General features: G+C 46.2%; 1 protein-coding gene across 1 annotated transcript; it reads right to left on the minus strand.

The window, feature by feature from the left end:
• Positions 1-10: 10 nt before the first annotated feature.
• LOC110196366 (all-trans-retinol 13,14-reductase-like) lies at positions 11-27,956 on the minus strand. The gene is given in 11 exon segments (XM_078149113.1): positions 11-328; positions 1,433-1,591; positions 2,101-2,210; positions 4,960-5,079; positions 9,970-10,167; positions 12,808-12,911; positions 12,913-12,998; positions 13,963-14,204; positions 15,358-15,540; positions 23,570-23,640; positions 27,877-27,956. Coding segments are annotated over 10 exon segments (1,305 nt in total). The 3' UTR covers positions 11-328; positions 1,433-1,480.
• Positions 27,957-27,965: the final 9 nt, after the last annotated feature.

Below are 27,965 nucleotides of genomic sequence, written 5' to 3' on the forward strand. Positions count from 1 at the left end.
ACAATTACTATGAAAATGATTATTATTTATTGAGTGGCTACTCCTTTCCACAAGGCACAGTGTAGTGGGTAGTAGGTTACATTACAGGTTATATAAGTCAAGGGTCCTGGAATCTTCCCTACTCTCTCAGGCTCACTTGGGACCAAGGACTCCCTTGCCATAGAGGGTCCGGTTGGACTGTGCTAATTCCTCTTCTTGGGCAGGGAAGCTGAGACCCGGGACTGCAGCCTCAGGATGTCCTGGTACAAATTCTTCTGCAGGATGGTACTGCTGCACAATATGGCCCCATAGAAGGCCCCAAAAAAACCACAAGAGAGCACATCCTGCCCTGGAAGGCAAAAGCAAAAGCAGGGTCATGGGAGTCATGTCAGATACACCTTCCTAACAACAAGAGCTATCCAAAAGTGGTGGGGGTGCATCTGCCTGGAACAAGCTGCCCCTCCCAGGTTGAGTTCATCACTTCTAATCCCAACCAAGCTGCTAACTCAAGCCTTGATGGACACTACAGCCCTCAGCCTCCTCTCCCCTATGATTGGAAGGCAGAATACTAAACTTCACCCAATGTCCTCCTTTGTAGAGGGCAGAAACTGGATTCTCAGTTCATTCCACTTTGCATCTGCTGCCCTGCCTGGTGTTAACTTTACAGAACAAGGTGCTCCCCTCACTGGGCACCCTTTGGTCTCCCCCCCTGCCTTTGCTGCCTCCTTCTGCATGTTGTATACCCCTGTAGAGTGTGAGCTCATTGAGGGCAGGGACTGTCTTTCTTTTTATGGATTGTATCCACAGCACGTAGCACAGTGCCTGGCATGTAGTAGGCACTAAATAAATGTTTATTGGATTGGAATGGGTTGGATTGGAGGTTCTCCCCAAGTCTTCACTAAGAGAATGAACAATCACTTGTGGGCATGTTGTAATGGGGATTCTTTTCATGTAGAACGTGGACAAGATGTCCACTCAACTCCCTCCTAATTCAAGTTCTACAATTTTGTCAACCCCAGTCCTGTGCCAAGCAGCAAGATACTGCTACATCTGTCCGCCTAGCACCAATGCTCAGGAGAAGAAGGACCTGGGTTCTGGTCTGTGATAGACACCTTCTTTCTCTTCTCTTCTCTTCTGGGGAAATTAATGAGGTCAGCACAAAATGGCTACTTGCTAAAGATGGAAGTGGAACTCAAGTGCTAAGGAGTCACTTTACTCAGACCAATCCTGGAAATCCAAGGGGACTGTCTAGAGACACCACACATGACTTGTTCCTTCTCCCCATCACTCGCCCCAACCCTATATCCCTGATTTCCCTTATATGCTTATTACTTATATTAAAGGCAAGGCCTGGGTAGAGATGAAGGGAGTTAGGTTTAGGGGCACATGGGAGGTTGGAGTATGGGAGGGGACTTAGGGACAGCAGAAATCCTTGCAGAGTAAGAGAGCATACCTGTTAGGTAGAGATTAGGGATGGGGGTCTGGGTCCGCATTGCAGCTATTACACGGGGTGTAGATGGCTCAGGTCATGGTCAGCCCCATAGAGCTCTCCATGAGGGGCAGCCAGGAAGTACTGATTGCTCAGTGGGGACCCTACTGAAACACTCTCCACCTGAGGAGGTGAGGAAGGTAGCTGAGGTGAGGAAATCCAGTAGTGCCCACAGACTGCAGCATCTCTGTTCTCTTTTCATTCTCTCCAGTCTGCACAACTCCAAGGTGAGTCAGAGCAATAGTGTGGCTATATTCCCCTCACCCCCAGTGTGACATTCCTTTGGGACCCCTCTGTCGTACCAAGACAAGGAGAGAGATGGTAAAGGTTCAGCTCCCTCTCTATCACTCACTTACATGACCCACCCTCTTTTCCCTCTTCCCACTCACTCCTGTACCTTCCCCTCCAACTGAGGATAAAGTTTCATCAAGACAGACATGGAAGCATCTAGGAAGGAGTTCTTTAGGGCCTCATAGTCACTCCCTCTCTTGCCCTGGGGCTCATCCTGCCATTCCTCAAACCACTCATCATTAGTGTGGATTTGTCTGAGGAGACAGAGTTCTGGTCACTATACCTGGTGCTGGGCCTATCCTACCCTCTTTCCTTCCCCTCTTCTGTGGCCTCTGTCCCACCTGGGAAACTGTCCTCCCATGTTGGGTCTTTGGCTGATGCCGATGTGATGTAGAAAAATGGAATGTGTTCCATAGCTTGGTCCCTGGATAGGGACAGGTATCTCTCCATCCTGTGGGGAGAAGAGAAGAGATGGGCCACGTGGCTGGTTCCTCTACAGTTTGAATCAATGGAGCCTCTGAGGTGGCGTCTGAACCCTCTTACAAGAAGGGGACAGGAGTCATTCTCCCCAAACAGGACAGTTTAGTAGAAGGGGAGCTGGACAGATTCCTTGGATCCAAAAATACTGCCAGAGACAACTTTAACAGGTCAGACCAACAGCTGATCCTGGCAGCTAGGGAAAGAGGAAGATGCCTCAGGGAATAGAAGGGAAAAAAAGATACAGCAGCTTCTAGAAGGAGCCCTGACCTCAAAGATGAAGAGTGACCAACTGATTGTGGAAACCTCAGGCTCTGAATCCATTTGGGACCCCTTTTCTGCCCAGCTTTTAGGAAAGAGGAGGATGGATCAAGGGCCACCCCCACACCCCCACTCCCCTCCTTTAGGTCTTATGCCTTGTCTATGTCTGTGTCAAAGTAGATGTAATGGTTCTTGGCTTCCAGACCCAGGTCACTCTTGGAGCCCTGGAGGCAGATGAAAACACTAAATATAGACGAGCCATGCTGCACCATGCCCAGCTGGGTCTGTATACCTGTCAAAAAGACCAGTGACCTGAGGACCCAGAGATAGATTGGTGGTCATGTATATGCCTACAGATGGGGTTGGTTAAAGTCCTGACCTCAGAGAAGCCTGCCTGGTGGTTGAAACTTACCCATCTTACCTGAGGGATAGCATGCTGGACACCCTCACTTCTTGTGAGTGGATCAGGACACTGTGCCTACTATCTAACATATTTCGTTGATTAAAGGTCAAGGGACTTGAGAAAGGATCTGAAGTGCCAGAGGGAAATCTTGACCTGTGTCCGGAGGTGAGATGGTAGAAGAATGCAGAGGACACTTCAAACTAAGCAGCAGATATGAGGCTCTTCCTAAAGAGACAGAACTTGTCCTCTAAGCCATAACAACATGGATGGTGTATGCCAGGGGTGGGGAACCTGAGACCTCAAGGCCACATGTGGCCCTCTAGGTCCTCAGGTATGGCCCTTTGACTGAATCCAAACTTCACAAAACAAATCCCCTTAATAAAAGAATTTGTTCTGTAAAACTTGGAGTCAGTCAAAAGGCCACATCCAAGGACCTAGAAGTAAACACTTAGTAAATGTTTATTGATTGGCTTTGCTGAAATGCTTTTTTCTCTTTTAAACATTTTTGTTACAAGAGCTCCCTGAGGAGGGGAGAGGAATCTACTTGGAAGTGAAGGCGATATGAAACAAAAGGGAACAAATAGTATTTTAAAATTAAATCAGTTTTATCTTTTCCTTCTCCACAGCACCTGGACGTAGAGCCTCCCTACTTTTCTCCAGAGATGGGCCTCATCCAGGTGAACCTTTCACTTACTTGGCCCCTTTCATTTTGACATCACCGCCATTTCCAAACAGGCCCCTCCCCCTCCCCTCTTCAGCAAATTTTCGCTTACAGCAAAGACTGAAAAAGAAAATGGTTCAGCAAACCAAGTGACACATCCCCCGGGTCACAGGATGTGACTTCTTGGGCCCTCCGTCCTGCACGTACAGTTCCTAAAACGATTTTTGTTGGATACTGTTGAGTCACCATCCCCTTCTTCTGACTCGTCCAGGGAAGTCCAGCTTCTCAACAAAAACAGAACTCTGCCAGCACACATTTAAGCTTCCTTCTTCTGCTACCCTCTGTCGCCTCTTTGCCCCTCAGGGTTAACACGCAGTCTTTGGGCTATGGGCCTGTCTCCTTGCTCCTCTTCTCCAAAGCGCCCTTGTTCAGAGGGATGGTGGGTTTTAGCTCACTGAGCTAAATGCCCAGGTTCCAATGCAGGTCTTGCGATTCCAAATCCCTTATCCTTCCAGCACCCAGCCCAGTGCCTGGTTCACAGTAGGTGCTCAGTACATGCCTGTGGCCTTCTTTGATTTTCGCTGCCACCCCACTTTATTTAAGGTGTCTTACATGTCTCAAACACGATGCCTATCTCCCACCAAAACAAGTTTCTTCTGGCCTCTAAGCCTCTGATCAAGGGACCCTAATCCTCCTACCTTTCCTTACTCACAAGCCTCTCCCAGAACTTGAACTCTCTACCATCAATCCAAAAATCTAAAAATGTGTGTATGAGCTTGGACAGATACCCAGCCTGTCCAAAGGCCTACAAATGTCTGTCCACGGTCTGTTCTGCCTGCACACGATGACGTGAAGGACTGTATAGGTTTAGAAAACCAAGGGCATGCTGTAAATGACTGTTGCTTAACAGCTGCCAAGCCTGCCCTGCTTTCTGTCAGGGAAACCCAAGTTCAAATCCAGCCTCAGACACTTTCTAGATGTATGACTCTGGACAAATCACTTCACCTGTTTGCCTCAGTTTCCTCAGCTGCAAAATAGGATTATGATAGCAACTGCCTACCAGGATTGTTTGGAGGATCAAATAAGAGAATTATCTATATAGTGTTGTGGAAACTGCCACATGCTATAAAAGTGATAGTGACCAGCAGATGGACATCCAAGAGAAGAGGGAGAGATGGACAGGAAGAGGAGTCCATGTTGAAGAAGGGGATGAGAAGGATCAGAAAAATGGAGGATGGCTGGGATTCATGGACCATGGGAAAGGAAGCTGCCACCCAAATCTCAGGCTTGGCCTGGGCAGAGAGCTTGAGGGAAGCAGTGACCCGTCCTCCCTAGGGGGCCTGCAGAACAGGCTGAGCCAGGCTGGAAGTAGAGCAGGGAAGGACAAGCGGCTTTTACCTGGTAAGCAGCAGGCCTTCTCAGGGAGCAAGCGCTCATAGGTATTAAATATTCCTGCACTGGAGATCAGCATGGGAGAATAGATGTTCACCAGGTCATGGCCCTTCTTGACGCTGACACCTGCAGAACAGAGGAGACTGGATGAAGTCTGGGAAGACACGCCCCGGCCCTGTAGAGCACAAAGGCCTGATCCTTCATGCTACAGCTTCCAAAGGCCCACCCTGTCTCCTAAGCAGGGAGAAGCCTTAGTAGAATTGGACAGGAGCCAATTTTTCTTCAGGAGCCCCAATTCTCTGTTCTCTAGTCACCTTCCTTCTTCTTGGCACCCAAGGTGGTAACAAAGCCTGCTCCTGAATCCTTCTTTCATGCTAAGGTATCAGTGACTGCTAATGGGTCTGCAAGTATCAGAGGCCGAGGTGAAATGAAGGAAGCCCTCACTGGGGATCCTTGGGCACTGGGGGCACAAGAAGAGGCTTTATGGGACATGAAGCCTCACACTACTGCCCTGCTGTCCTGCGTCCAGGCACAGGTGGAGTTAGGGGAAGACAAAGTCACAGACTGAAGGCTAAGGGTTCCTGCCAGCTGCTGCCAGCCTCCAGCCCCACAGTGGCAGGCACAGCAGCTGTCACCAGGCAATACAACATCCCACCCTTCCTGCCTCAAGGCCCTGTCTAGGCTGGCCTGGAGTTGGACCCCTGGGACAGTCCACCCCCTCCTGGCTGGGGCCAGGATCACTAATGCTCGAGCCTGACGTGAAGCGGGTTTTCCTGGAGTCTCTAAAACACAGCAACACCCGCCAAGAGGCCAGGGAATTGAGGGCAGCATCTCGACCTAGAGAGAATACCTTAAACCTTCCAACCACCTACCTTCATCACTGGCCCTCTCCCCACCTGTGGCCCTCTGTCTAGACTCACTCCCAGCTCTTCTTCCTCTCCCTGTCCCATTGTTGCAGAAACCCTGACTTCCAAAGAACAAATCACTCTCCTCAAACCCAGCAGTCTGCTCCCTCATTCCTATGCACTTCAGCCCTTTGCCCCAAATGTTCCCCTTCAGACCAAACTGTCATGTCCACCTCGTTCCCTGGAAGTCCTGGCCTAAAATGAACAAGCTTCTTTTCATCTGAACCCCTTTCTCCTGCCTCCATCCAGCCCTCACTGAGATCAGGCCGTCTGAATCACACAACATGCCTGGCTTCTCTTTCCAGTGCTAACTGGGATTGTCCTTAGATCCCTCCACTCATTGATTCCCAGGGAGGAGCCACAGTCCTGATCCCTGCTGCCACTGGGACTGGCCCTCCACTGCCATCCTCCTCCTCTGAAGTTCAGGACAGACAGATGTGGTGCTTCATCAAGATGTCAGTGGCTATTGTCTTCCAGCCTCCAGGATGATCTCTCTTCCCACCTCTTCCCCTCATTCTAAGGAAGTTCCCTCAAACACCCTAACTCCTGAGTTCCTCAATCTACTCTATTTCTATAACCTTCTCCTCCACTCCATGTGAGTGGCAGACAGAACAGGTAGGTCTTGCCCTGGGTCTTGTCATCACCCACCAATGTTTCACCTCCATGTTCAGGAGTGCTGAAATTTCTGTAACTGGTCAGAATCTTTCATCCATATCTCCCAGTGTCTTATCACTCCTACCACCATAGTTCATCCTTACTGTGAACACCAAGCCTGTACCCCTCAGTACTTTCCCAGACCATCACCCTGATCTGGCTATACTTTCTTTCCATCCAAATCTCCAACCCTGGGTGAATCCACTGAACTCTATGTGGTCCTCTCCCTTCTAATCTGTAGCCCCATTGATTAGATTACCTAAAAATGTATGTTCCTAATCTCAGGACTGGGATCTCACTATAGCAAGGCAATGCTTCTATTCTTCTAATCAATTTCCTATCCCATCTGCCATAGGGGCTGACTCAAACTTTCTCATCTCAAACCTCCCATGGCAGCCTCTCCCTCAACCTTCTCAGCGTAGATCTCCCTTTGTACTTCACTGAAAAAATTAGCAATTAGTCACTCATCTGAAGTGCCCTCTGACAGCATGCTTCACTATCTCCTCTGTAACTCTGTCCTCTGAGGAACAGCTGCCTCTTCTCTTTGCCAAGGTCAATCCCTCTACATGGACCTTTGACACCATCTGCTCCTGCTTTTTCTAGAAGAATGCCACCCCACTATCATCCCCACTTTCTCTAATTTTCAACCTCTCCCCCATCTACTGGTTTCTTCCCTGCTGCCTACAAACATGCTCATGTCTGCCTCAACTTGAAAAAATTCCCCATGGGATCCTTCCGTCTCCCAGCTATCACCCCATGTATCTCCTACCTTCCTCAGCTAAACTCCTAGAAGAGCTGACTCCTCTCAGTGCCTCTACTTCCCCTCCTGCCACTCTCTTCTAAACCCCCCAGACTCATCATTTGTCTGTAACTATTCTTCCCAAAGTTACCAATGGTTTCTTAATTACCAAATCTAGTGGCCTTACGCTGTCTAAGCCCTCTGTAGCATCTGACTCTGCTGACCCCTGGCTCCTCCTGGAAACACTCTTCTCTCAGTTTGGTGGCACTGCTCTCTCCTGGTTCTCCTTCTACCTACCTGCCCACTCCTTCTCAATTCCTTTGGTGGATCTTCATTCCTGTCACACCCCTTGGGGTCCCCCAACCTCTGCCTGTGGGCCTCTTCTCTCTCTACACTCTCACTTAGAGATCTCATCAGCTCCGATGGGTTTGGTGATCACCTCTCTGTAGATGATTCCTACATCTCTAGATCCAGCCCTAGTTTCTTAAGCCCAAATCCTACATCACCAACTGTCTACCAGACATTACAAAGAAGAGATCCCATGGGCATCTCAAAACTACCATGTCCAAAACTGACCTCATTCTCATTCTTCCCCAAAGCACCCCTCTTTTGAACCTCCCCATTACTTTTGAGGAAACCACCACCCATCTTCCCAGGCAGCCAGGCTTGTAGCCATGAGTGTCATTCCCGATTCCTCACTCTTACTCATCTCACATATCCAATCACTTGGCCAATCTTAGTGGTTTTCTTTTGAAAACTCTTCCTTCAAGACTTAGCTCCAATGCCCCTTCTATAGGAGATCTTTCTTAGTCTCCCAGCGCTTAGATCATCCCTCTGAGGTTCCTTCCATTTACTTTGTATGTATCTTGTATGCAGAAGCAATCTTACCCTGCACAAGAGACTACAAGCCCTGTGAAGGCAGGGGTTGTTTTCTCTTTTTCTTTGTATCCTGAGTAGTGAACACAAAGCCCAGCCCACAGTAAACATTTTTTTTGTTATTTAGTCATTTTTCAATTGTGTCCAACTCTTCAATGACCCCATTTGGAGGTTCCTTGGCAGAGATACTAGAGGGGTTTGCATTTCCTTCTCCAGCTCATTTTACAGATGAGGAAACTGAGGCAAACAGGGTTAAATGATTTGAGGTACACAGCTGGTAAGTTTCTGAGGCCAGATTTGAACTCAGGAAGAGAAGGCTTCTTGACTTCAGGCCTGGCACTCCATCTACTGTGCCACCTAGCTGCCTGAACATTTTCTAAGACTCTCTAGGCACTTTATAAAAGCTCATTCATTATTCAAATCCTATATGATACAGTAATACTGGACCATTTGTTGTTCCCTATACATGTCCCACTTTCCTGCTTTTGCTCAAGCTATTTCCTGGCATCATCCCCCCCCCCAACCCCATTTCTGCCTCAATTTCACGCACACTGAAAATGCTACCTATCTTATGAAAACTTTTCTGCCAAAGTAATCCATTCCTGTCCTTAGAACTCCCCTAGTATTTGGTCTGTCCCTGTCTAATGACCCCTATCATATTCTAATTTATGTTCTGGTTACCTAGGACTTACAATTATTGGTTCCTATTACCAATATCTGGGACCCTTGTCACAACTTTGGCATTATCAATGATTCCTCATTCTCTCTCACAACAAATAAGCCATCAGGTGCTAAATACTGTCATGTCCACCTCCACAATATTTCTGATATCCACCTTCTTCTCTCAATTCAAATGGCCACCACCCTATCTTAGACCCTCACCACTTCTGGTCTGGACTACTGAAACAACCTGCCAACTGGTCTCCCCATCTCAAATCCAAGCTCAACACAGCCTAATCACATAGCTTCCCTGCTCAATGAACTCCAGGGGCTCCTAATGCCCCTAGGATAAAATCTATTGTCCTCTTTTTAGCTTTTTTAGCCTTTACATGTGCTCTCCTGTGGCTATTCCAGCGTCTTATGCCTTACTCCCCTTTCTGCAGCCTATGGCCCACCCTGATAGATGGACCTAACACCCAACCTCCCACATCCCTCCACCTAACCTGGATGAGGCTGTGTTTCCTGCCTGGAAGGTACTCCTACCTCCACTTAGCCTCTGGGCTTACTTGGCTTCCTTCAGATTCTACTTCAGCGCCACTCCCTACCTGAAGCCTTTCCCTGAGGTCAGTCTCCCAGCAGCTCATCCTTCCCCTCACAGAAGACTTTTACCTTACATTGATCTTGCATGCCCTTTTTAAATGTATATGGAATCTCTGACAGCATGTAATTTCTCTGATGGTAAGGGCATTTTTTGTTGTTGTTTCATTGCATTCATATGCATTCATTGCATACCTGGCACAAAGCAGGTACTTTAAAAATGAGTGCTGATTACATAACTATTTCTGAATGTGATTCTCTGCTCCCTGAAGGCAGGTACCATGCTTTAGTCACCGCTGTAGACTCCACAGCCCTTAGCAGAGTATCTTAGCACATAGGAAACCTTCAATAACTATTTCACCAATGAAGGATTTGGTGGAGCCCTGCTCTCTGATGGGTCCCATCAAAGCCATACTCCTCACTCTGGACCCTGGCTGCAGATCAGCATTCAGTCCCCATGTGGCAACCAGCTCTGGAGCCCATCACCTGCCTCTTGGTGCCTCTACTCAATCCTTCTTCTATTGTCTCACTTTTCTGAGTCTGTCCCACCTACCCCCACTCTCTGATGGGACCCCCAGCTCTCACCACAGGCTCTTCCAGCAGAATCCAGCAGCACACTCTCCACTGTTGCCCTAGAAAGGATTGTACCCCCAGCCCACTGAATCACTGGGATAAGGTGAAAAGCAATTTCACTGGAGCCTCCCCGAGGGTAAAAGTCTCCTCGAAGGTAATGGTTGATGAGCATGGCATGCATACAGAAACTGGCATTCTCTGGGGGAACACCTGTGGGAGAAAAGCAAGGTAAGTGTTTTAGGCTTGTCACTCACACCTTACAGGCCAGGATGACAATCCCTTCCAAAACGAGCTTCATAAATTTACCTCCAGGACCAGAATCTTCCCCAATCCCTAATCTACCAAGGAACCTTATGAACAACCAAACCTGGGAACTTCAACAGTCTCTGGGGCAATGGGAGAGTTCTCCCCCAAGACTGGAATGTCACATCTCAAGATGACAGCCACATCTCACAGTACAGCAAGAGCTCCAGGGCACGGAACGAAGGGAACTTTTAAGGGGTAGAGTGACACTCGTTCACTCATCATTTGTCCTTCGGTTTCAAAGAGGACCTTGACATCAGGAAGGTGATGTCATGACTTGTAAGCAGCTTCACTCTCTCCTCCAGAGCCATCTGGGTCCAGTGGCAAGACGTAGATCAGATCAGGACTACCAGAGATGGCCTGAACGCACTGGGGGACTTGGCCTTTTTAAGCCAAGCTCTTTCCCAGGTCTCACTTTGAGGCAACTCCCATTTAGTGATATGCGCAATGACATAGCATTTAAGTACTTAAAGGTAAAAGAATTATAGGAAGACTCAGCTATTAAGTCAGTAACTGTTGGGACTTCACATAAGTGTCAAACCCAACAATTCGGAAGAATTAATGGTCTGAGGGCAAATTCTAGAGACCTGGCAAAGATTCAACCAGCGTTAACTATAAAAATGGTCTCTGACATTTACATGGCCTTTTCAAGTTTACAAAGCCCTTTACATATATTACCTCATTTGAAGCCCCCCCAGCAATACAATGAGGCTAGTACTAAAAATGGAATGAATCTTAGATATTATTTCTGAGATCTCTTCCACATATAAAATGCTGTGATTCTACTAAATCATTGGGGTTCTGCAACAAAAAGCAAAACATTCATAACACGAAATTGGGCTCAGAAGTTATATTTCAAGGAGAAAATACAAGTGGCTGCCTGGCCAACCACCTAGTGAACACAGCATCAGTTGGCAACAGAACCTCAAATGCTTCTAGCCAAATGTGTTTCCATATAAATTACAGTGGAATATTGCTAAGAAATGGTAATGAAAAATGAAAATGAAATGAACATTGGAGTTATTTATCTGTAGTCTGGCTTGGTAAAGGATGACCAATTCTGTGCTAGAATCACCTCACAAAGAAGGTAAGTATGTGGATCATGAACAATAGTATGATTTTACGTCTGCAAAGGGTCAATCAGTCAACATATTTTTTTACTAAACATCATATGCCAGGCCCTCTGCTAGGCAGTGGGGCTACAAAGACGAAAAAGAAAATGTACCTACTATCTTCTGTTGGTGGAGATGTTTACACAGAAATGCACACATGGAGTCCATCATGTGAAATGGATGCTAAGGATGTGGGGGAAGGAGGGCACTAGGAGCTGGGGAGATCGGGAAAAGCTTCATGGAAAGGTGGTGCTTGGTGTAAGGTTTGAAGGACGTGAGGGATTCTATGAAACACAGCTGAGGAGAACACATTCCAAGCATGGTTGACAGCTAGAGAAAAGATGAGAACAACAAAAAGTCTGGCTCGGCTATATTGCAGAGTGCCAAGGAAGTGGAATAACTAATACGTAGCTAATAAGGCTGGCTAGATACGTAGGTTACAGACAGGTTGTGAAATCTCTGTTTGATCCCAGCCACGAGGAGGAACTTCAGAGTCTCTTGAGTCAGGCCGTGATGTGGTCAGATGCATTTTAGCAACAAGATGGTAAGTGTATAGACTTGAGGCAGGGAAAGCAAAGGTCACAACAATAGTCTGGGTGAGAGATGATGAGGCCTTGAATCCAAGTGGTGGATGTGACAGTAGAACCCAAATTCTTTGACATGATGAAGAAGCATTAGCAAGGATCTTTATGACATCAACAGAGTAAAAAAGAATGGCTCACATGTATAGAGTTTTGTGACTTAAAAAGCACTTCACATCTATTATCTCTGAACAAATTTAATAGGTTGGTAGTACGAGTATTATTTCCATTAGGGAAACTGAGGCTCACAGGTGAACTGAGTGCTTACTGGTCACCCAGCTGTTCTGTGGTAGAGCTAGGACCGGAACCCAGCTCCTCTGGTGACATCTAGTGTTCTGTCCAAGCCAATGGATTTGTAATCTAATCCACGTTGGCCCATTTAAGCTGGTAGAGTGACAAGAATAATCATGAAGACAGAATTATACAGCATCAACTGTGTGCCAGGCATTGTACTTGGCAAGTTACAAATATGAAGTCACTGTTCCTCAAGCCAACCCTAGGAGGTGATGCTACTAGGATCCCCATTTTATAGTTGAGAAAACTCAGGCAAACAGAGGTTAAGTGACTTGCTCAGGGTCATACAGCTAGTAAATGTCTGAGGCTGGATTTGAACTCAGGTCGTCCTGACTCAGGGTCCAGTGCTCTATGCAGTGCATCACCTAGTGGCCTACAAATGACCAGTCTTCTTGTTAATAGGCTCTTGAGGGCCACAGGCATAAACTCCTTTTCCCCCCACTGACAGCAAAGCAAGGAGAGCCAGGAGAGCAGCAGCCTGTCCATGCAGGCCGCTATCCTACCCCTCACCCCTGGCTGTTCCATTTACCCTCAGTATCCCCAGAGACCAAGGTCCATACCATAGGTGAGAAAGATGTAGCTGAGCACAGTTTTAAGTTCCTGGGAGGCAGGCAGCTGGTTGAGCACATCTGCTAAGCTCTGGGTGGCTGCTCTCAAGAAAGGCCAGCACCCCCAAACTGTCCAGCACCTTCACCATGGGCAAAGGGATGATCTTCAACAGGGGCATATGAGAGGATCCTTTTGCTACCTCCTGGGGAAAGAAAGGAACCCAGGGAGAAAGAAGTTACTGCATCCCTGCCCCTGCCAGCCCAAAGAGCTGAGGCCCCAGTGACACGGGCCAGATTTTGATCACTAGGCAGTCTGGGGAAGATGCATATCCTGAATTTAAAGGGATGTCCCTCCCAGTACTTCCCAAGTCATTCTTATAAAGATCTGCATTTTGAACATTTGACTCTTTAATCCTTAACTTAGTAAGAACCAGCGCTGTTCCCTGGTGAACACATTGACATAAGCCCTGCCCTTCTCTACTCAAGGTAAAACTGAGGAGTTTTTCCACCACAACTTGGGTCTCCTTTTCCTGTCATGGCCCCTACCCCCTCTGTCCAGTGCCCTTGGGCTGTGCTCCCTCCCACTCTGACTGCCCACAGACCACAGAAGGCTCATTCTCCACAGCAGTGTTCAGTGCTCCCAACTTGGCCTGAACCCCCTTTCCCTCCATCAAATCCCCTTTCTTCAGGACCCTGTGAGGTGACAGGAGCTAATCTAATAAACTAGAGCCTACTACAGTTTGGTTAATAATAACTTTTAGATGTCATGTAGTATGTGCCAGGCACTGAGCTAAGAGCTTTACAAGGATTATCTCCTTTGGTTCTTGTGACAACCCTGGGAGGTAGAGGTTAGTATTATCCCCATTTTACAGATGAGGAAACTGAGGCAGACCACTGTTAAGTGACCTGTTAGGTGCCAAGACTTAACTGCCCACCTCTGCCAGATCATGTCTTTGTCTTTATGGGAGCCCCCAGTGCTTGTAAAGGAGAAAATCCCTGAGGGCATGGCATGGGAGTGCCAGGCAAACCTCCAATGTCCTGATGAGAAGTAGTTGGAGCCAGAACTCTTGTCCCTCCTCAATCTCCCCCCTCCCCCTGTAGGTCAATGTTGGCCCTTCCTGGGTCTCTGCAGGCGGGGAAGAGCCTCCCAGGTCATCCCAGTCTTACCTTCACCATCTTTATGTACTTGTCAATGGCGGCTTCTTCATTAGGAAACTTTTTCTTGAGGCCCTGAATATAGGCTTTCTCCCCAGCATATATAGGGAACTCCCTTTTGCCATTGGGCCCTTCCAGCACCATGACGTCAAAGGGGGAGTCCAAGGGAGCCCAGTCCAGCTGCCCCTCCATAATCTGGTCTACGAGGAAGCGGTTAAAGCTGCCCTCTTTCAACTGCCCAACATAGTGGATTCCTGTCAAACAGTGGCAAGGGATGGGTATCCCGCTGAGCATAACCCCACACAGGTAGAGAAAGGTGACCTAAAATGACGTGAAGGTGGCTGGAAGCTCCCAAACTTCCCCTCACATACGTCAACCCTGGGATCAGCCTTCGCTAACAGGAAAGCCCAAGACCAGCTGTCCTTCACTGGGCAGCTACTTCCCAGGACTGCTGTGAGGATCACATGAGATAATATAGTTGTAGAGGTTTAGCACAGTGCCTGGCACACAGCAGGCGCTTAATAAAAGCTTGGGTTTTGTTTGTTTTTCCTACTCTCCATACTCTGCCACTAGTGCTCTGCTGTCTTCTCCCCACAGTGCTGGGGCCTCCTTCTCCCACTGGTCAGCTCTTCTCAGAGCCTCCATTTTGAGAAGGGACCCAGTCTAGCCAGCCTTCATTCTCCTGACTTTGCCCCTGGTGACTCAGCTACCTTCTCTGCCTGACCCACCCTCCCAGGGTCCCCTTCTCCCATTGGTGAGTGCCTCTCCAAACCTCCACTTTGAGGAAGGGCCAGATCAGCTAAGTTCCACCCCATCCCTTTTCCCCATTAGAATGTAAGCTCTTTGAAGGCAGGGCTTGTCTTTTTTTGCTTGTATTTATGTCCCTAGCACTTAGTAGTGGAGCTGGCCCAGAGTTAGGACTTTAAAAAGGCTTGTTGCCTGGGCTTGACCCAGAAGTAAGGATAACCTCCCCTGCTGTAAGCACATCGTCTCTCTGTTTGGTCTATGTGTGAACCATGAACAAGGCTATGGAGAATTCTTGTGTGTTGGAAGAAAAAAAGAGTCCCTAGGAAGGAGAGGGACTGGCTGAACCACCGAGGATGCCCAGTGTCAGCTTCAGCCTGGTCTCCTCTAACTCCTGATCCAACTCACCTGGGGCCACAGCAGCAGAACTTTAATAAGGTCGTTAGTCTGGAGGTGGAAGGGACCTCAAGAGGCCGACTGGTCCCATCTTCCTCATTTTACACATATGGAAACTGAGGCCCAGGGAGGCAGTAGCAAGCAGAGCCCAGCTCTGGCCTCCAGTCCTGTGACTCTGAGTTCAGCTTTCTCTCTCCTACCCTGTGCTGCCACCCTCACATGTGCCCTGAAGCAGAGGATGTCAGTTCCTCCCCAGACCCACTTTACCTGTGTCAAACTCCAGACCATGATGGCCAAAGGTATGGCAGGAGCTACCCACCTTGGTGTGCTGCTCCAGCACCAGGACTCGCTTTCCTGCTTTGGTGAGGATGGCCGCTGCTGCCAGACCCCTGATGCCGCTCCCGATCACCACGACATCCAGCCGGTCTGGCACATGGCTGGCTGAGAAAGCTGTAAAACGAAGTGTGGGCGAGATAGTGTGTCAACCCTTGAGACAGTACCAGATGAGTGGGAGGAGGAACATGGAAACTAAGGAAGCATCTCTGGCTGCATACAATGAGAAAAGCCACAGTACAAGTATTGTCACCAAACCTCTGTCTCAAAGGCAGTGAGATATGTAGTCTGAATTGGCATAGTCTGTTGCAGTGAAAATTTTCCCACAGTTAAGGAGGTCCTGACTCATCAGATAACAGAAGCTGAGTCCAAACAATACCATAGGATTCTGGGTCTTCCCCTCCCAGATTGATTTTTATTTATTTATTTATTTTTATTTTATTTTATTTTTTTTACTGTTTAGGCATTTGGGGTTAAGTGACTTGCCCAGGGTCACACAGCTAGTAAGTGTCAAGTGTTTGGTCTGAGGCTGAATTTGAACTCAGGTCCTCCTGACTTTAGGGCTGGTGCTGCATCCACTGCACCACCTAGCTGCCCCCGATTTTTATTTTTAGATTAGGTAAAAGAGGCCATTCTTTGCTCCATTTCTTACCTAGCCTTAATTGCTGATTCGTTGCTGCCTCAATCAAACTGAGAGCTGTTAAAGATTTTAGCTTAAAACTGTCAATGCCTACTTTTCACACAAATAAACCCAGATCTAAATAACTACAAAAATATCAGTTGCTCATGGGTAGGCTGAGCTAATGTAATAAGCATAACAATTCTACCTAAATTAAATTACTTATTCAGTATGATACCAAAGTACCAAAAAGTTATTTTATAGAGCTAGAAAAAACGATAATAAAATTCATCTGAAAGAACTAAAGGTCCAGAATATCAAGGGAATTAATGAAAAGAAATGTAAGGGAAAGTGGCCTAACTGTACCAGATCTTAAATTGAATTATAAAGCAGCAATCATCAAAACTACTTGATACTGGCTAAGAAATAGAGTGGGGGGAGAAGAGGGTGGAGCCACCATGGCAGAGTAAAAGCAGTGACTTGCTTGAGCTGTCCCCCAAGCCCCTAAACAAATTCTAGAGCAGCAGAACCCACAAAAAGACAGAGTAAAACAAATTTACAGGCCGAGACAACCTGAATGGTTGATAGGAAAGGTGTGTTGCACTGTGCTAGGAGAAGAGCACAGTTCAGCATGGGCTTCACAGGCAAAGATGGGGTCCTGGAGCAGGCCTTATGGGACTGAATTACTGGCAGCTGTGGCAGTTTCCAGACTTCTCAACCCACATATGCCAAAGACAACTTAGAAGGTCAGTAGGAAAAGTCTGTTGGACCTGAGAGAGAAGTGTGGTCTGGCCTCAGCACTGGCACAGCCCCAGGGTGGTGGCAGCTGCTTTCGGAGCTCTCGGCCCACAGACAGTGGGGGGATTGAGTAGTTGATCAGAGGGGATGGCAGGCATCTCTTTGCTGGCACTGAGGCAGGATTCTCTTGCTTTGCCCATGCTTGGATCTGGGTTGCAGTTCTGGGTGGTGGTCCTGGGCACAGAGGAGCACTGCCATGGTGGAGCTTGTGGAGGTAGTGTAGAGAGAATCCTCCTCACAGTTCCAAGGCAGAAAAGAGTGCTTGTGGTCACTCATAGACCAGAGCACAGGCCAGGAAAGGAGTAAACACCTTGACCGTTATCATACCACCTTGGAAGAACTGAAAATTTACAGGTCCTAGAAGTATCTCTGAAAACAGCTGCACGAAACCCCTGAAACTTGGGACAGTACAACCTCTACACTGCAAAGAGACCCCTACCTTAACAAAGAGTTTAAAAGTCAAGTAATTGGCTGATAACATGAGCAAACAGCACAAAAAGAGTCAGAAGATAGAATCCTTCTTTAATGACAAAGAAGATCAAAACATACAACCAAAAGAAGACAACAAAGTCAAAGCTCCTACATCCAAAGCCTCCAAGAAAAATATGAATCAGTCCCAGGCCATGGAAGAGCTCAAAAAGGATTTTGAGAAGCAAATAAGAAAAGTAGAGGAAAAACTGGGAAGAGAAATGAGAGTGATGCAAGAAAATCATGAAAAATGAGTCAACAGCTTGCTAAAGGAGACCCCAAAAAATACTGAAGAAAATAACACCTTAAAAAATAGCCTAACCCAAATGGCAAAAGAGGTCCAAAAAGCCAATGAGGAGAAGAATGCCTTAAAAAGCAGAATTGGCCAAATGGAAAAGGAAGTCCAAAAGCTCACTGAAGAAAATACTTCCTTAAAAATTAGAATGGAGCAATTGGAAGCTAGTGACTTTATGAGAAATCAAGAAATTATAAAAAAAAAAAGAATGAAAAAATATAGAAATGTGAAATCTCATTGGAAAAACAACTGACCTGGAAAATAGATCCAGGAGAAGAATTTAAAAATTATTGGACTATCTGAAAGCCATGATAAAAAAAAGAGCCTAGATATCAGCTTTCAAGAAATTATCAAGGAAAACTGCCCTGATATTCTCAAACCAGAGGGTAAAATAGAAATTGAAAGAATTCAGTGATCACCTTCTGAAAGAGATCCCCAAAGGAAAACTCCTAGAATATTGTAGCCAAATTCCAAAGTTCCCAGGTCAAGGAGAAAATATTACAAGCAGCCAGAAAGAAACAATTCAAGTATTGTGGAAACACAATCAGGATAACACAAGATTTAGCAGATTCTACATTAAAGGATCAGAGGGCTTAGAATATGAATATTCTGGAGTCAAAAGATAGGATTAAACCAAGAATCACCTACCCAGCAAAACTGAGCATAATCCTTCAGGGGAAAAAATGGTATTCAGTGAAATAGAGGACTTTCAAGCATTCTTGATGAAAAGACCAAAGCTGAATAGAAAATTTGACTTTCAAATACAAGACTCAAGAGAAGTGTGAAAAGGTAAACAAGAAAGAGAAATCATAAGGGACTTATTAAAATTGAACTGTTTACATTCCTACATGGAAAGATGATATTTGTAATGCATGAGACCTTTCTCAGTATTAGGGTATTTGGAGGGAATATATATACATATATACATATACATATACATACATATGTATGTATGTATGTATAGACAGAGGGCACAAGGTGAGTTGAATATGAAGAGATGATATCTAAAAAATAAAATTAAGGGGCAAAAGAGGATTATACTGGGAGAAGGAGAGAGAGAAAGAGAGAGGTAGAATGGGATAAATTACCTCACATAACAGAGGCAAGAAAAAGCTTTTACAGTGGAGGGGAAGAGGGGGGAGGTGAGAGGGGATGAGCAAATCTTACTCTCATGGATTTGGCTGAAGGAGGGAATAACATAAACACTCAATTGGGTATTGAAATCTATCTCACCCTACAGGAAAATAGGGGAGAAGGGGATAAGAGAGGGGGGATGATAGCAGGGAGGGAAGATTGGGGGAGGGGGTAATCAGAAGCAAAGACTTTTGAGGAGGGACAGGGTCCAAGGAGAGAATAGAATAAGGGGGTGGGTGGGATAGGATGGAGGGAAATACAGGTAGTCTTTCACAACATGACTATTATGGAAGTGTTTTGCATGACTACACATGTATAACCTACACCAAATTGCTTGTTCTCTCAATGAAGGTGCATGAGGAGGGAGGAAGGGAGAGAATTTGGAACTCAAAATTTTAAAAACAAATGTTAAAAATTGTTTTTGAAATGCAACTGGGAAATAAGATATACAGGCAATGAAGTATGGAAATCTATCCTGCCCTACAGGAAAATAGGAGGGGAAGGGGAAGCGGATAAGAGAAGGGGATGTGATACAAGGGAGAGCAGATTGGGGGAAGGAGTATTCAGAATGCATGCTGTCTTGGGGTGGTGGGAGGGGAGAGATGGGGAGAAAATTTGGAACTCAAAATCCTATGGAAATGAATGTTGAAAACTAAAAATTAACTAATTAATTAATAGGGAAAAAAAAGGCCAAGATCTCCCACTCCATCTGGGGCCATCTCCATTTGTCCTGATCTATATCTTGCCACTGGACCCAGATGGCTCAGGAGGAGACAGTGAAGCTGGTGACCCTGCACAGCCCTCCATTACTTAAATCTAATTCACTTGCATGTCATGGCATCACCTCCGTGATTTCACGGTCTTCTTCAAAAACAAAGCACAAATAACAACAACCATAGGATTAGGGACTGAGGACCAATGTAGGAGCAGAGAGAAGGTGAAGTACCTTGCACAAGGCAAGCAGGTAAGAAATGTTTGCTGAATAGAGCAACAAATGTTATGGGACAGCCTGGACATAAATATAACAGAGCCAGGAATCAAAGCCAGGTCCTTGGATTGCAAATCCAATGTCCTCTCTGCTAAACTCTGCAATCTCAGAGGTGAGGCCCTCACAGGCCCCTGAGTCCACATCTAACACATCCAATGAGGGGTGTCTCAGCTTTGGGGAAGGGGCCCTGCCTAGGGAAGGCCCTGGGCAGCCCAGTCTACTTTGGAGCAAGTGTTCCTGGCATCAGATCTACATCTGCCCCTTTGAAATTCAACTCATGGCTCCTGGCTCTTCCCTCCGGGGCCAGACAGAGTGAGTCTGATCCCTCTTCTCAGTGACATCCTTTGAGATACTTGAAGACACCCATCATGCCTCTCTTTAAGGCCTTTCCTCTCTAGGCTAAATATCCCCCCCACCACTGCTTCAGATTCCTTGGGCAGTTAATGCTTTCCAAATCCCCCTTGCTCATCCATCCCACACCTACATCTCTCCATCCTCTCCCCAAGGCCTATGTGCTAGACTTGGCCCAAGAAGACCCCTGGCATCCCTAGTCTTTTTGTCTAGTCAGTGTGGAAACAGAGATGAGGCTTGGAAGTCAGCAGAGTAGAGAGCGCTGGCCTTGGACTCAGTCAATAGAAAATCAAAGAGCATTGATTAAGGGCCTGCTAAGGCTCTGCTAAGCGCTCAGGATACAAGAAAAGCAGCCCTGCCTTTGAGAACCTTGAAGTTAAATGGGCAAAACAACTTGTACAGATATAGGTACATATGGAGTAGATGGCAGGTAACCTGGGAGGGGAGTTGGGAGACTAGGAGAGGCCCCTTCAAAAGGTGACACTGGAGCAGAAGAGGGTGAGGTGAGGAGGGGGAACATTCAAGGTTTGTGGAACAGCCAGTGTAAAGGCGCAGTGAGGAGACAGAGCATCACTGACTGGAAGAAGCTGGCATTGCCACAGTGCCCAGAGAGCTGGAAAAGATGAGTTCAAATCTGGCCTCAGACACTTCCTAGCTTTAGTGTGACCCTGGGCATGCCATGTAACCTCCATTTGCCTCAATTTCCACATCTGTGAAAAGGGGATAACAAGAGGACCTACCTCCCAGGGTTGTTGTGAGGATGAATGAGATAATATTTGTAAAGCTCTTAGCACAGAGGAGAGTTATTGTTATTATTTAAATTAGTAATAGCAAGTATCCAGCATGGCTAGGATAGATGTAGAGTGTGTGAAGGGGATAAGAATCATAGAAAGTTAGGAAGGGGCCTAATTATAAAGAGCTTTACAGGCCAAACAGAGGAATCAATACTTGATCCTAGAAGTAACAGGGCACCATTGAATAGAATCAGGAAAGGATGGGAAAAGGGAGAAGGGAAGGGAAAAGGGAAGATGATTAGATCTAAGCTTTAGGAAAATCACTTCGGTAGCTGAATGGAGGATAAATTAGAGTAGGAAGACACTTGAGGCAGGGAGATTAATCAGAAAGCTTTAATAGTAGAGGCAAGAGGTGAGGATGGTCTAAACTAGGACGATGGCTAGAGCAGAGAGAAGGGAAACTATAGAAGAGATGGGATGAGGAGAAAAACAAGATGAGACAACTGACTGGTAATTAAAGTGAGGAATCAAGGACGATGCTGTGGTTGCAAGCCTGGGAGGCTGGGAAGATGGATGGTGGTTCTCTCTAAAGTAACAGGAAAGTTCCAAAGATGGGTGTGTTTGGGGAGAAAGAGAATAAGGTCAGTTTTGGACACATTAAATTTGAGATGCCCATGGGATCTCCTCTTTGTAATCTCTAATAGACAGTTGGTGATGTAGGATTGGGGCTCAGGAGACTAGGGCTGGGTCTAGGGATGTGGGAATCCATCTGCAGAGAGGTGATTATCAAACCCATGGGAGCTGATGAGACCTCCAAGTGAGAGAGTGTAGAGAGAGAAGAGATCTCAAGGTAGAGCTTTGGGGACACCAAGAGGTCATAGGTGTGACAGGAGTGAAGATCCAGCCAAAGGAATGGAGGAGCAGTCAGGTAGGTGGGAGGAGAACCAAGGGAAAGCAGTGCCACCAGAACTGAGAGAAGAGAATTTCCAGGAGGAGAAGGTCGTCAATACCTTCCAGAGAGGCCGTGGGGGATTAGGCCACAGACCTGACAATTAAGAGATCATTGATGGATATATAACTTAGAGACATTAAGGATGGCATCATAAACAATCAGGGAAGCAAGGAAGAAAGTAAAGGGAAGAACTAGTGACCAAATGTGGGCTAGAGAGGATCTAAAATAGACAATTTTGATTACATTAAATTAAAAAGGTTTTGTATAAAAAAACCCAGTGCAACTAAAATTAGAAGAGAAACATACGGGGGGAGGGGAATCTCTGCAACAAGTTTCACTGATAAGAATTTCATTTTCAAGATCTGTAAGGAATTTGTTCAAATCTATAATAAAAGGCATTCCCAATTGGTAAGTGGTGAAAAGAGGCAGTTTTCTAAGGAAGAAACCCAAGTTATCAATGGCTCTATGGAAAAATGCTCAAAATCACTAATAATTAGAAAAATACAAATTACTGTAACTGAGGTTCTACCTCACATCCATCAGATAGGCAAAGATGACAAAAGAGGAAAATAACAAGTGTTGGAACATCACAGGCACATTAAATGCCCTGCTGGCAGAGCTGTGAATTGCTTCTGCCATTCCGGCAAGCAATGTGGAACCATGCCTAAAGAGTCACTTAGTTATGAGCCCACTACTAGGCCTATAACCAAAAAGGTCAAAGACAGAGCAGAAGGACTCAACACACACAAAAATATTTCTACCAGCTCTTTTTTTGTGATGGTAAAAAATTGAAACTAAGGGGGTGCCCATCCAGTGAGGAATGGCTGAAAAAAAAATCATGAAATATAAATATGATACTATAATAGGAGCCAGGGAAGCCTTAAATGAAATGACACAGAGTGAAGAAACCTAAAGCAGGAGAACAGTGTTAAGACAAACAGCTTTGAAGGACATAAGAACTCTGGTGAATGCAGTGCCCACGGAGGATTGCAGAGGACTAACAGAACCTCCTGACAGAGGTAACAGACTCCGGGTACAGCTGGGGACATGTTTTTCATGTGGCCAACATGGGAATTAGTTTTGCTTGACAGCATGGTTGTTACAAGAGGCCTTTTTTTCCCCCCAATAGGGGATGGTGGCAGGAAGAAAAAAATAGATTTTTGTTTAAACTTTTTAATTTTTTAAAACAAGGAATCTGGTCATTGGGGAGAGATCAGTTTCAGCTGAAAAAAAGAGGTTGCAAGTCAGTTTGTAAGGGCCTGAGAAGAGAGCAAGGCAAAAACTGAGAGCAGCCCGTTTCCCAAGGAGTTTATCTGAAAGGGGAGATGAGGCATAGGTTGACGGCCTCAAGGAGGACGGTGGGATCCGGTGAGAAGGGATGTGCCCAGGCTTTGGATGGCCAGTGCGCTCATTAGGCAGCTATTCTGTGCCGGGGGCGAGGGATAAGAGCTCGAGGAGTAATTGTACTCCCAACAAACCAAAGCTCCAGGCGGTTCTTTGTGAGGGACAGTGGGGCTGCATAGCTAGAGGTCACAGAGCCAGGGTGCCCAGACACTTAGAACCCGACCACGTTCGGCCCGACAGCCCCTCTGGGGGGGCTCGGAGCTACACCCTAGTCTGACACGTGGGGAAACTGAGGTCAGGGGTAGATTAAGTAGCAGGTGACTTCATCTACCTGGGTGTGGGCTCCCACCAGTGACATGCTCTGAAAACCCACGTGCCTGTGGCCATGGCACCTCCCCGCCAACCGACCACCTTCACGCAGTGTTTTACAAAGAGGGAAACAGGCCTGATGCAGGATTCGCACCTTGCTTGAGGACCCTCTTGCGGGCCCCTGGTCTGTCACCAGCTGCCTTTGATTTCTTGTGAGTCCTGTTTCTTTTGCCTCAGCCTGCATGACCAATGAAAAGACAGAGGCCTTAATTTTTTTACCTGTCACCTGTGGCTTCTCAATTTCCAATCTTGCCAGAAATTTTGTACTGAGCTGTGTTGTACTGAGTTCCCAAGGCTTTCCTGAAGGAGTACCCTTGAGACATGAATAAAGGAGCTTACTGTCCTCCTAATGGGGAAGAAAGAGAAGATGAACAGGTAAGTACTCTTACCTGGGGACCAGAGTATAGAGTATATTGTTTTTGAGCAAACGGAAGATAAAACATCCACTGCCTAAATGGAAATTTAGAAATATGTGGTAAAAGATTTATAGTCTACTGACTCTAATTAATCACATTTAAACCCTCTCCCATCCAGGAGGCTCTTCCATTTGAGGAACTTACCATTTCCATCCAAGTTCAATTTATCAGACATTTGGTGGGCATCCAATTTGTGTAGATTGCTGTGCTAAGCATTGGGGAAGAAATAACGTTTAGGGAAGACATAATCTCTGCCCTCCTAGAGGTTAAAGTCTAGTTTTCTATTCCTATAGCTACATGTTTCTTTGTGTTAGAAACCTGGGAAATATCCATTTTTCTTAGATTTCGGGTGTCCTGTGTTGTTTCAGCTGCCGCATCTCTATTAAACACCTTACTTTGTCTGGATAACTCTTAGATTCTCTGGTGTCTCTTTGAATGAGACCATCAGCTTGTCTCAGTTGTCTTGCTCAGCCCTAGTTTAAAATATTCTAATGTTGCTAATAGTAAGGAATGTTAAGGAGTCCCCTGAATTTGTCTTTTTGAGTTATTATAATTTCCAGAAACACTGGACCCAGAGTATGAAGGAGGCCCTGAATGTGTCAAGGACGAAGCCCCCCAGCCGACATAATTTGTCATTTGCATCCCCAGCTGGACTCCCTGTGTATCCTTGTGAGTCAAATCAGACTGCAGTCAGTGCACCAGGCTTGTGTAGCTGGATCCTTGCAGATAAGGAGACCCTCCTGTTTTCATGGTCTAGCTGTTCCCAAGGGAAAACAATGTGGCTTTTGCCCTCGCCTCGCTCCTCCCCTTTGTGAGGGGTTTTGTCCTTTTCCCTCCTTTACTACATCTTTCCCATCTCATGCTAAGCCTCTGAAGGTAGACATTCTGATATTTCCTCCTTCCTTTGTCTTGCTGACATAAATATGCAGACTACTGTATGGATTGTGAACTCTGGGTTCCACGTGCATGTTCATTTCTCTTGTAATAAACCTAGTTTTCATGTAAATTTCACAAAGTCTTGAGTACCTGTTGACAGTGGTTACAGTAGCCAGTCCTTGGATAAAGCTGTTTCTATGTTGTTTCAGTGTTCTATTTATTTAGCTACTCTGTAGCAAGATAGGTGATTTACTCCTAGGAATTCTGGGTAGATCTTTCCAGTCTTGGTGGGGCTAAACTAGATAAGAGAGAAAAAGGATTTATAAAATGAGGACTAGAAAAATATAGAAACCTACAGGAAATTGACCACAATGAGTTTCTTCATTCATAAAACGAGGGAGTTCAGCCAAATAACATCTGAAATTCCTTCTAGCTTTATAGCTATGAAATTGTTATTGACCATGTGTTGAGAGCACACTGTGCCCAGAAACCAAGAGGCACAAGAAATTGAAAGATTTCCCTGCTTTCAAGGACTTGGAGAAAGCTAACTAGTCTTAAATGCTTATGTTAATATACAGTGACCCGGATGAGGGAAGGGATAGCCATCATGTGCTGTGAGCTGGTCAGGCTGTGTCTGCAGTGTGGTGTTTAGTCCCAGGTGCCATGCTTTAGGAAGGACATGGATGGGCTGGAGTGTGTCCAGATTGGGAGAGAATGTGAGACCGAGTGTGAACATTGGTTGAAGGAGCCAGGGATGTCTGATCTTAAAAAGAGAAAATGGGGGTGGGGGGAGAGAGGGGCAGAGAGGTGAGGCCAGACATAATTTCTGTTTTCAAATATTTCAAAGGCTGTAAAGGGGAAGAGGAATGAGCTAATTTTGCTTGGTCCTGGAGGATAGAACTAGGGTCAGGAGGAGAAATTTACCAAGGCAGGATACGTAAATTTGAGAATCATGAACATAGAGGTGGTAATTAAATGCATGGGAGCAGATTTCAGCTGAATACAAGGAAAACCTTCCTACCAGAGTGCTCTAATGTGCTGCCTCAAAGAGAGTGAGCCTCCCATCCCTGCAGATCTTTAGGTGAAGATTGGACAGTCAGTAAAGATTAATTAATTCATTGCACACTATGTGCTTAAAATCTAATTGGGGATAGAACACACAAACAAGCTAAGTAGAAAAGAAGAAGGAAATAACAGAGAGAAGGTACAGAAACCAAGGGGGTTGGGAAAGGCTTCCTGTAGAAGGGGAGATTTTACTTGGGACATCAGGGGAGCCAGTAGGCAGACAGAAGGAGGGAGGACATTCCAGGCATGAGGGACAGCCAGAAAAAGATCATGGAAAATGGGAGAAGCTCCATAAGATCAGAAAATGGCAAATGTTGTCCTGATGGTCAAAAAACAGTCAGAAGATGGAGAGTCTTGTATGTGGAACACCAAGGAATCCAAGCATCTTGGTGGCCAAGTGTACATGTTGGGGAGTGAGGTGTAGGAAGACTGGAAAGGTGGGGGGCGAGGGAGGTTGTAAGTGGCTTTGAATGTCAAGCAGAATATTTTGTATTTGATCCTGGAGGCCATAGGGAGCCCCTGGAGTTTACTGAGTGAGGGTGAGGGTGATGTGATCAGACCTGCACTTAGAAAAATAACTTTGGTGCCTGTTTGGAACATGGGCTGAGTGGGGAGAGACTTGAGGCAGGCTGATTTGCCAGCAGGCTATTGCACTAGTCCAGGCATGGGAGGATAAGGGCATCAGTGTCAGAGGAGAGAAGGGGGCATGTTCAAGAGAGATGGTGCAGAGGTGAAGTTGGCAGATTAGACATGGGGGGTGAGAGACGGTGAGGAGTCCAGGGTAACGTCTAGGTTGGAAGCCTGAGGGACTGGGACAATGATGTTACCTTCAATACAGATAGGGAAGATAGGTAGGGGGATAGGGTGGGTTGTAGGTAGGTTCTGTTCTGGACATCCAGTTTGAGCTGTATGACAGGCGATTAGAGATGAGGCTAGATTGGAAATCAGCAGAGAGTTTGAGGCAGGATAGGTAAATTTGAGAATCATCAGCATAGAGGCGGTAATTAAATCCATGGGAGCTGATGAGATGTCCAGGGGAGGTAGTATAGAGAGAGAAAAGAAGAGGGCCCAGGACAGAACCCTGAGGGACACCTGTGCTTAGAGGGAATGAATTGTAGGAAGATCCAGCAAAGGAGACAGAGAAGGAGCCACCAGGGAGGTAGGAGAAGAACCAGGAGAGAGCAGTGACCTGAAAAGGAAGTCAGTGGCTTGGGGAACTGAGTGTGTGGCCAGGGGATTTGAGGGAGAGTCCATGTGGATGTCGAAGTCTCCTTGTGTGAGGGTGGGAGTTGGGAAGGAGAGAACAGCTATGAACCATGTACCCAGCCCACTGAGGAGAGAAGGGAAGTGACCTGGAGTTTGCAGACAGAAGCTACAATTGGTCCTTGTTCATGCATTCTGTATTTGGGTACTGTCCAGCTTACTAAAATTTATTTGTAACTTGCAGTGTTTTCACCATCATTTATGGACATGTGTAGAGTGATTAAAACTGAGTTATCCAACCTGTTTCCAGCTGAGGTAGAATGAAGTAATGCTCTGCTTTTTTTGTTTCAGTTCTAAAAACAAGTGTCCTTTTCCCAGTCTATTTAGTGCCACGTTGTTCCAAGGTGGGTTTTTTTGGTGATTTTGTCATTTAAAATGGCCCCCAAATACAGTGTGTTAGTGTTCCTAAATAGAAGAAGGCTGGGAAGTACCTTTTGAAGAAAGTAAGTGCTGTTGGCTTGAGTTCAAGGTTAGCAATGTGGTACAACCAAGAAAAGGAAAAGAAAATTCAGCAATCTGTCCAGGAGGCTGCTCTGAAAAGTGCTTCAGTAAATGTGACCAGAGGCTCACAGGAACCTAACCCTGTATCTCCCCCAGGAGCAGTAGTTTCATATTTGCTAATTCATCATTCACCATGACTTTAGAGAACATAACTGCCGGGAGTGACAAAACTCAACTATACTGGGATTTTGATTGTATAGTAGAGATGAATGGCATGAGTGGCGGGGGTATGGAGAGACCCTGGAAGTGGCAGTGGTGAGCAAGGAGCCTTGCAACTCACCTGCCTTGACCAGTGAGCTGAGGGGAATGAGTGGAGGTACAGCCAGTACTGGAAGGGGTGGCCGAAGAGTCTGTTATCATTAGGGAAAG

The sequence above is a fragment of the Phascolarctos cinereus genome, unplaced genomic scaffold (genome assembly GCF_003287225.1).
Source record: "Phascolarctos cinereus isolate Bilbo 61053 unplaced genomic scaffold, phaCin_HiC Scaffold_2;HRSCAF=192, whole genome shotgun sequence".
Classification (NCBI taxonomy): domain Eukaryota; kingdom Metazoa; phylum Chordata; class Mammalia; order Diprotodontia; family Phascolarctidae; genus Phascolarctos; species Phascolarctos cinereus.